Source organism: Penaeus monodon, chromosome 4, assembly GCF_015228065.2.
Source record: "Penaeus monodon isolate SGIC_2016 chromosome 4, NSTDA_Pmon_1, whole genome shotgun sequence".
Classification (NCBI taxonomy): Eukaryota; Metazoa; Arthropoda; class Malacostraca; order Decapoda; family Penaeidae; genus Penaeus; species Penaeus monodon.
Genome location: NC_051389.1, coordinates 2,861,035 through 2,871,034, shown reverse-complemented (window position 1 = coordinate 2,871,034; position 10,000 = coordinate 2,861,035). Strand labels below are relative to the sequence as shown.

Below are 10,000 nucleotides of genomic sequence, written 5' to 3'. Positions count from 1 at the left end.
TTATTTTAGGTCTATTTTTTCCCATGAATTTAGGTATTTTGGCTGTAAAATAAGCTTTGCTATTTGTGGTTAAATGATTTTGATGATTTAGCAATATCTTTGCTTCAGGCTTCGAATACTAAACAAAAGTTTCTCTTTCCATTTGTTTAGCAAACTATCTCAGCCGAATCCGCAAAAACAAAATGTAAAAACTTTCTGGCAACATTACTGAAATTGGCGAATGAGCAGCGGGCGACTGTGGCACGTAATGTTCGAAATCTGATTCAGGGCCTCATTGAGGGACGAGTGGAGCCTGAAGTCTTCACAGAGGAGCTTCAGAAAGACCTCAATTCCTCCCCACAGCCTTGCCTTGTTCCCTTCCTTAAGGTAAGTCAGTATAGCATTGCTTTAAATGTGTCTTTAAGTGGTAGAGGTAATGGAACTGCGCTCTCTCCATGACTTGCTGTGCATAATGAAGAATAATCTTCTCATCCACAGAAAACTTTGCCGTACCTGCGTGTATCCCTAGCGCGTGGAGAATTAACTATTGATGGAGTGCGGCCTCCACCTTTATCTGCAGTCACTCCTGTTACAGGTGTCACCACAGTCATACCTGCGGTAGGTAGCTCATAGAGGAAGACAGGAATGTACTTCAGTAATGACGGGCTAGGAAGCACTAATTATAATGTTAAGGGTATGTGAGATGCTTGCGAAAGAAATGATAAGTAAAAAGATGTGAAAATGGTATCAAGATGTGAAACTTTTCAGGACAGTAGATATTTATGTTGTCTAAGTTGCTTATGCTCCAGATGAAATGTATCAGGATATCATGATGATGTCATCACAAAAAAAGGGAAAGAAAAGAAAAGAGTTCTGCACACTTAATCTTTTATTTGTATTCTTTCATTAATTGTCATTTGATATCTCAACAGAATTTTCATACATCCTGGCAAGATGCTACTTTATTATATCTTGCATATGCCCAGTGTAAATTAAGATTGCTATTTAGTTAGCTTTTACCCATCTATTCTGAACCCCATTAATCCTAAATTGGTTAGATTTTTCATTTATATTAGTATCCTTGGTTTTATCTTACATTGGTATTATTGGTTTTATTTCATACATTAGGATATTCGACTTACTATTCTCCAACAAGCCTCCTACAAGAACTCATGATTGTTTCAGATGTCTGTCGCGCGGCCTGGAGCTCCTACAACTTCTGGGACGGTTCGGACAATTGCACCTGCTGCTGCAACAGCCACAACTGTAGTTCACCGACCAGTCAATGCAACTCCCACACCTGCCAGAGTTGTGGGGGTGAGTTAAATAAAGGATGCTTGGTACCGCTAATGTGACTGATTGAAGATGGAAATTTCCTTATCAAGAGTATCTGTTCCCTTTGTCTTGTACTTGTGTCTAAGTATTTGTCTTTACAGCAGCAACAGGTACAGCAAGTTCGTGTTCAAGGCGGCAAAACTGTGGTAACAACTGTTAGGCAGAATACAACTGCTGCCAGCAGTCCTGCCAGTACTACTACCAACACTGTACCCACAGCAACCAAAACTATAACCGTTAATAAGACAATTCCTACCAAAGACAAAGAAAAAAGTAACAAAAACCAGCTCTTCACATACAGGTTTGTGGATTTTTGATATGTGTGGAATTCTGTATTTCAGAGCTTTTTCGTGATGTTTGTTTGTACATATTGTTTTTGTTGTAATGTAGGAAGTACATTGTACTTAGACAGATTCTAGAAGTTATAATTATTTGATGAGAAAACTTTATCCTATTCTGGGAGAAAAGACAGCATGTAAGATTCACCTGCATTGTTTGTAAAAACTCAATTAACAAGTTTTGACAAATCACACTGTGATGACTGTTCACATCATCATAGTTGAAAGTTCTTAGTACCAAATCTTGCAGTTTTAATTACGTTAATCTTTGCCACAATCTGTGTGCAATGGAATAATAACCCTGCTTCATAGGAGAGCCATTAGTTGCTATTCATATTCTTCTCTGTGTTTCTAAAGCAGTTCCTATTCTTCAAGTGGGGTGGCTGACGATGATATCAATGACGTGGCAGCCATGGGAGGGGTCAACCTGGGAGAGGAGTCGCAGCGAATTCTGGAATCTACAGGATTTGTGGGGACACAGATCAGGTCGTGTAAAGACGAAAATTTCCTTCTTAACACTCCACTGACTCAGAGAATAAAACAAATATGTAAGTATCAGAGTTATTTGATCTGTGTATGTGTGCCTGTCTGTCTCTGTGTCTTTGACTTGGTCTCTATTTATCTGTGTGTGTGTCTGTCTCTGCGTCTTAGTCTCCTAGTCTCTCAGTCTTGTTTTCTATTTGTCACTCTGTCTGTCAATCTCTGTAAGTCTCTCTCTTTCTCTCTCTCTTTCTCTTTCCTCTTTCTCTTTCTCTTTCTCTTTTTTTTTTTTCTCCCTCCCTCCCTCCCTCCCTCCCTCCCTCCTTCCCTTCCCCCCTTCCTCCCTCCCTCCCTCCCTCATTGTCTTCTCTTCTCCTTTCCTCTCCTCTCCTGTCCTGTCCTGTCCTGTCCTGTCCTCTCCTGTCCTCTCCTCTCTTCTCTCCTCCCTTTTCCTCTCCTCTCCTCTCCTCTCTATTCCTTTCCTTTCTCTCACTCTCTCTCTCTGTATATACACCTATGCATGTATTAGCATTCAGTTCAACACAAATGTTACTTCTTCCCTTATCCAGTCTTGGATCTGTGTGTAAACTTGAGTACCTTTGCAGGTTCAAAATATGGTTTGGAAGAGGCTCCAAAAGATGTCGTTGCCTTGGTGTCTCATGCCACTCAAGAGAGACTGAAAACTATTGTTGAAAAATTAGCTGTCATTTCGGAACACAGGCTAGATATAATTAAGGTAAGTAAGGCTTTTTCAATGATTGACAATTTTTTTTTTTCAATTTCTTCCTTTCTTTTATGTGAGAATCTTATAGATATGTGAAAAGGAAAGGATTACAGTTTTTATTATTACTATTTCTTTATGATTATTAATTAATTCATTTATTTATTTATTTTGTAATGTTTACCTTTTTCTCCTTTGTACAGAGTGACAGTAGATACGAAGTGGTGCAAGATGTAAAAGGTCAGCTTCGTTTCCTAGAAGAGTTGGATAAGTTGGAGAAGAAGCGCAAAGAGGAACAGGAGAGAGAGATGCTAATGCGAGCGGCAAAGTCGCGGAGTAAATCGGAGGATCCAGAGACTGCAAAGCTGAAGGCCAAAGCAAAGGAGGTAAATGACGTTGTTAGGAAAAGTTCACCCTGTCATCCGTATCAGCCATTTTTCCTAAGAGTTATGTTTCTGGAAGATAACCCTTGGTGGGGTGGATGTGAAATATCCAAAGTGTATTTTATCCTTTGTGTGTGTAGATATCTTATTTCCACAATTAAAAGCTTTACACAAGAAACTGCTTCACTTTACCTCACCTTTAGAAATAGCTGTCATTACAAAAAAATCCCAAATTCAATGTAATGAAAAGGGGCGAACTCAGTGATGTTGGTCCTAAATGAATAAAGGTTATAAGTCTCTTGAAAGTTCTGTGGTTCACATTTTGTAAAGAACTAGTAAATGGTTTAAGAATATTTACTGTTCAGTATTTTCAGGTCTGATTAGTATTTCTTTTTCTGTTTCCCTTTATCATGTGATATCAGTATTTATCTTTTAGAAAGTTGGTATGATAGAAGTGATACTAAAACTGGTATCAAGTATTTTTGGTATTTATTCCGTAATTGAATCATTTAACCATAGGGGACAGAGACTCTGCCATGTTTGTTAATATAATGGTTATAAATGCAAAATAAATTATGATGCACATGTGCTACTAGCAATGGCAATTAACATTAATCTTATTAGATGCCCAAGTAACTTACAAAGTAATATTTAGTATGCACAGTTATGCATCACATAAGATCTGTACAGACAGTGCCAATCTACATATGCATCTATATTCCCATAAGCTTATAAGCAATCCGAATTCTCAATTAGAGAATGGAATATGGCAGACCTAACAGACTTAAATACAACAGCTTCCTTTAACAAATGTGTATTTCCTGTCTTGTGGAAAGAGGAATTCTGCTGCCAGACAAATAGTGGTACAGTACATTTGTAATCTGTGACAGCCCAAGTAAACACCAAAGTTACTTGCTTAGTGCAATACACTGGGCTCTATTTTCATTTTAATATGGACTTGCCAACAAAAAAGTTTACCATAAAACTATCTCGGGAATTAGTTTCAACCACACAAAAAAGACTAGTCTTAAAGGAGCTCCCTAACCACTTCAATGGCAGTTCTTTCCAGTAGATGTCTAGACATGATGCCATAAAATTCATTAAAGAGAAGAAAGTTAATGAACCTGATATAAAAAAAAAGGAAATGTTTAGAGACAAGGGAAGAGGGTTAACCTGTCACAATCAGTGTAGGATTTTCTTTTGTGTTCTTCCAAGAGCACTGGGAGACTTGCATCTACAACCATTTTCTTCTTTTTTTTTTTGTAATGTGCTCCTATGAGAAACACCAAAAGGATTGTGCTGGAATGGGCCTTTAATGCTTTGGTATTATTCATAGCCATTAATAGGTAGAGAACTGTAGGAGAAATATTCAAGGCAAAAACACATATACAAAAGGCTATATACCAGGACAGACTATTGTGGAATGAGATTGATGGTGTTATCATCAAGTCATTACATTTGTTGTTATTATTAGTGTTATTATAATTAGAATTTTTTTTTTTGCTATAATTATTATTATTATTGTTACTATTATTATTATTATTATTATTATTAAAGTTCATTCTTGTCTTGTATTAGGGTGGTAAATAGTCATTATCACTGCAATTATGTCCACATGACAATGTTTTATGTTTCATTTTATGAAACTTTTCTAAAATTAATACTCTTTGTTTCATTCAGATGCAACGCGTGGAAATGGAGGAAATGAGACAGCGAGATGCAAATCGGACTGCTCTCAATGCACTTCAGGGCCCCAAGAAGAAACCAAAGTTGGACTTGTCGGCAATGGATGACGTGAGTGCCTTTCTTTTGTTATTTTTAAGTGTTCCATTTACAAGGTCTGATCAGAAAGTTAGATGAATAATCATGCTTATTAAGATTGGGTTCAGTTGTGTAGGAGTTTGTGACAGATGGTATGTCATTCACTATTTCTCTTGTCACCAACCACTGGTTTCCACAGACTTTTATGCTACAGTAAACCAGAGAGTGAAATTACCTCAGCTACTTTAAGTACACTGGGGGAAAAGTCAATATATGCAAACACAAAATTTTGCTCTTTAAGTAGAAGAATATGGTGACAGAAACACACATTATGCTTATTACGATGTTTGGAGATTGAGGTAAATAGTTCAAACAAAAGTCAAATATGTGCATCTAATGTTAATAGGATTTTGTTATTTTATCTTTCACCAAATGTTTGGATCACACCTTGTGTATCATACCAATAATATCTGCATAACCTAGAATTACCGTATTGGAATACCAAATTCATGTGGGACAGTTTATGCTCCAGTCTCTCTCCTGATAGCTGGGAAGATAGTATAATTAGGAAATTGTGGAACAAATGAATCTCTCTCTCTCTCTCTCTCTCTCTCTCTCTCTCTCTCTCTCTCTCTCTCTCTCTCTCTCTCTCTCTCTCTCTCTCTCTCTCTCTCTCTCTCTCTCTCTCTCTCTCTCTCTCTCTTTCTCTCTCTCTCTCTCTCTCTCTCTCTCTCTCTCTCTTTCTTTCTTTTTTCTTATGGGTTTGTATGTCCCCTTGGAATCACTCTCAGTTGTTAGTGCTGAGACTGTTACTAGTAGATGGTAAATGAAATGTAAAAATATTGCATCTCACCTTTAAGTAATTCAAAATCATAGAAACTATTATTTTCTGTGCTGATTTCACTTCATATGATCTAAAGAGTAATGTATGTGTAGAGTTTAAGACTTCAGTGTTAATGTTAACAGTATTGAATACAGTGTGTATATGTGCTTATTTAGGTAATCGTTGTTTTTTTCCTTATAAGTGTGTGTGTGTGTGTGTGTGTGTGTGTGTGTGTGTGTGTGTGTGTGTGTGTGTGTGTGTGTGTGTGTGTGTGTGTGTGTGTGTGTGTGTGTGTATGTATGTATGTATGTATGTGTGTGTGTGTGTGTGTGTGTGTGTGTGTGTGTGTGTGTGTGTGTGTGTGTGTGTGTGTGTGAGAGAGAGAGATATGCATAATATATATGATGCTACTTTTTTCATTCAGTATCACTTATGTAAATATTTATATTCAACAGGGTGCAACTTTCAGTGGAACTTTCTCCCAAAAATATGTAAGTTATTGAAATAATGTGTTGAATATATATATAATATATAAAAAAAGTTATTACATTAGTGAACGTGATATTCACACACAGGTTTGCTGTATTCACAACTTGACATAACTACTTTTGTCTTCTTCTAGATGCCACTACGACCACGGATCAAAAGGGTGAATTTGCGTGATCTCATGTTCCTTATGGAGCAAGAAAAGGAGTTATGCAAGTCCACATTACTGTATCGGTCTTACCTCAAGTAGTGTGCTGGGAAGAGCACCACTGGATGGTCGTCCTTCAGCCCCGCTGCCACCACCACCATTGCCCCGCCCCCATAGTTACCAGCCCATGGATGCGCCTCTCCCTCTAGAGGTGTGGTACCACTGCCAGTGTGGGGCAGGTGGGGGATGGAAGCCAAGTGCAAGGAGCCATGCCGGAGAGGTGACGGCAAGCTCCAGCAATACTGAGGTGTCAGCATCAGCAAGGCAGAAGATCTGTGATTCTCTCATGCAGCATTGCAAGTGTCTTAATTAATTACATGCCTGTGGCATGGTAGCTCCACAGGGACTGTGATAGGGCTGGAGCCTCCTGTTAGCAATGCTTCGTATTGTAAGGACAAAACACAGACTTAAACCTGCAGGATCTGTAAGACTGCAGTGTCAGTGAACAAACTTGCGAGGTGCAGCAGTGAGGTGGAAACATGTTAGGGTCACTGACTTGAATTGGCAAGCATGATGCAAAGCCTCGAGCCCGTAAATGCTCCAGCCCAGTCTAAGTGGACTTGCATATAGTGGCTTATACACCAGTGAAGGTACAACCAAACCTTTCTTTTATTCCCAAAATATATAGTAACAACCCTATTTTGTGCATGAACTGTATAAATACTTCTTGGATAGGAAAATCTTCAAATATTTTTATCTGATACACATTATCGTTAAAATGTTAACTGGAAAAAGAAAAAAAAAAGCTGAAAGGAACTTTCATACACAGCCTCTGTAGATAATGTACAGTTTTTAAAAGATTGAGGCCTTTTTCTGTTACTGTATTGTTCTTGTAAATTACCACAGATATATGGTTTGTCTCTAGTGTACACAGAATAATAAGGTCAAGCACCTTGAGTGACATTCTCTAGAGATATCACAGTCACAGAAATTCAAAATACACACTTGCAGATGTGAATAGTTACCCACATGCAAACAGTGATATAGCAGAAGGAATCAGACTGCAAAACACAAGCCTTGTAATTCCCCTGATCATTTTCACTGTGACTCCAGAGCTTTGCACTCTCGGTGGCTGCCTTAACCCTTATTTATGAATCCCTAAGACAGATGCCAAGTCTGCCCCAAGGAATGGATGAGTGTTGCCAAAGTTCGCTCTGTGTGTGTGATGCAGTGTGCGATGCAGGCTTCATGCAGGGAATTATGTAAACTATGCAGAAATTTAAGCCTCAAGTAGAAAAGGATTTTTTGTGCAATCAGGAAAAAAAATAGTTTGAAGTTAAATTGAATTTTCTGTAAATGTGTGTGGACTTGGATTATATTGATGAATTTAAAGACCTCTACAATCCACATTTGTTTTTATGTCAAAAGTGATCGTTATATCCTCAAACCTGATGCCGACTGGAAGGAATTTTGAATTGTCCAAATTATCCAGATTTTGAGAGATCTAAGATAAGAAAAAATTTGATTTTTTTTTTATCCAGTTTTTAATTATCTTCGGTATTTATTCATTTTTTTCCTCAGACATTCTTACCAATACAAATACTATAGATAAGAAAGACCTACATGAAGCTTGCCAGTCTTGGGCTCTTGGAAATTATACAAAGGATAAAAATAATCTAAAAAAAATGGGCCTATAGTTGCTGGGCTGTAATATTTAGTAAAGGATTTCAACATTCTGACCTTTTTTTTCATTATTTTTTTCTTTCTTTCTTTCTTTTCTATCATTTGCACACAGCAGTTTAATGCTTAAAATGAATAAAGTAAGTTAGATCTTGACTTGTTAATTGGCATGTAATTTTACAATGAAGGTTATTTTGGCTTCTGTACCAAATGAAGTTCGTCTTGTCTTTGTCTTAACTTGTAGTTATATTTTTATTATGAGGAACTTTATTATGTTTTTTATCTTATGATCATTATTTTTTTTACGGTTTTTATTTTGAATTAGTATGAGTGATGTGTTTACCTATGTGTGTGGTGTCTGGGGTCGGATGTGCCGTCCGGGGATAAGAAGGGCATATGTATCCAGATGACCTTATGTAATTTTTTTTATTATTATTATTAATATTAAAAAAAAAAAAAATCATATACAGAGTAGTTGTTTTGTGTATATATAGTGAATTGAAAGTTTTAAATTTATTGATATGTGAATCGATTTGGCATCTGAATTATATTGATGCCGAGTCCAAGAACCTGTATCACATATGAGGAGTATCATTGAATGTAATTCTGGCCCCAAATAAATTTAGAAGACCGGGATGTGTCATAAGGTAATCCTGTTAACAGAGAGAAGGTGACAACCAGCCACGTAAACCTACTTCTTATAAGTTGACGAGGGAATATCAAGTGTAGTGGTTTCTTCATGGTTTTTGCACTGCGTTTTTAGAAATTTTCTTGTGTTCACAGACTTTTTCTTACAGTCCTACATTCTTGAGAGCTTTCTTGTGAGCTGTCTCTGTACTCTTTCTCGGTATCTGTGATTTTTATTTATTAATTTTTTTTATTTATATATTATTTTTTTCCGGCTTGTTTTTGTGCCATTGTATAAAAAAGAAAAAAAAGGGAAGGTGAAAAAAAATGTCAGGTTTTCTTCCATCGAAGTCATCTGCCAGTTTGTGATTCCTCTTGCAAAATTTGTCTTGTTCTCTTTTGCATGAATTTCTCTTTCTCTCTCTCTCTCTCTTTCCCTCTCTCTCTTTCCTCTCTCTTCCCTCTCTCTCTTTCCCTCTCTCTCTCTCTCTCTTTCCCTCTCTCTCTCTCTCTCTCTCCTCATCATCTCCTCTCCCCTCCCTCTCTCCTTCTCCTCTCTCTCCTCTCTCTCTCTCTGTCTCTCTCCTCTCTCGTCTCTCTTTCTCTCTCTCCTCTCTTCCTCTCTCTCTCTCTCTCTTCTCTCTCTTTCTCTCTTTTCCCTCTCTTTCCCTCTCTTTCCCTCTCTCTCTCTCTCTTTCCCTCTCTCTCTCTCTCTTTCCCTCTCTCTCTCTCTCTCTCTCTTCCTCTCTCTTCTCTCTTTCCCTCTCTCTCTCTCTCTCTTTCTTTCTCTTTCCCTCTCTTTCTCTCTCTTTCCCTCTCTTTCCCTCTCTTTCTCTCTCTTTCCCTCTCTTCTCTCTCTCTTTCCCTCTCTCTCTCTCTCTCTCTCTCTCTCTCTCTCTCTCTCTCTCTCTCTTTCCCTCTCCCTCTCCCTCTCTTCCCCTCCCTATCCTCTCCCTCTCTTTCCCTCTGCCTCTCTTTTCCTCTCTCTCCCTCTCCCCAGCAGTGTATTGTCCCTTACCCTTTTCTTGTTCTGATTATTATAATTTTCTCTAGCAATTTATCCTCCATAGTTCCTCCAATTAATGTTTAAACCTTACTTTTATTTGGCATCCCAGTTTGCAGCATCTTGCCTTTTCCACTTTTTCAGTTCAAGGCATTTTGACAAATCACCATCATTCCCTTTCTTATTTTCAGCGCAAGGTCAGTCCTCACTTTCCTCATTCCACTGGAAAATTCCCC

At 37.9% G+C, this 10,000-nt stretch overlaps 1 protein-coding gene across 7 annotated transcripts in view; it reads left to right on the top strand.

Annotated features, from left to right (window-relative positions):
- The window catches only part of LOC119568237 (transcription initiation factor TFIID subunit 4-like), a 34,103-nt gene extending 25,335 nt beyond the window's left edge, over positions 1 to 8,768 (top strand). For 2 of the 7 annotated variants that reach the window (XM_037916737.1, XM_037916718.1), the window contains 10 exons: positions 151 to 366; positions 478 to 597; positions 1,165 to 1,296; positions 1,416 to 1,615; positions 2,028 to 2,200; positions 2,738 to 2,868; positions 3,057 to 3,239; positions 4,917 to 5,030; positions 6,276 to 6,311; positions 6,443 to 8,768. In XM_037916737.1, the coding sequence (XP_037772665.1) occupies positions 151 to 366; positions 478 to 597; positions 1,165 to 1,296; positions 1,416 to 1,615; positions 2,028 to 2,200; positions 2,738 to 2,868; positions 3,057 to 3,239; positions 4,917 to 5,030; positions 6,276 to 6,311; positions 6,443 to 6,556 (1,419 nt within the window). In that variant the 3' untranslated portion in view covers positions 6,557 to 8,768. Of the gene's footprint in view, positions 1 to 150; positions 367 to 477; positions 598 to 1,164; positions 1,297 to 1,415; positions 1,616 to 2,009; positions 2,201 to 2,737; positions 2,869 to 3,056; positions 3,240 to 4,916; positions 5,031 to 6,275; positions 6,312 to 6,442 lie in introns of all 7 variants that reach the window. The other 5 variants (XM_037916731.1, XM_037916695.1, XM_037916725.1 and 2 more) reach the window with 4 other exon arrangements.
- Positions 8,769 to 10,000: the final 1,232 nt, after the last annotated feature.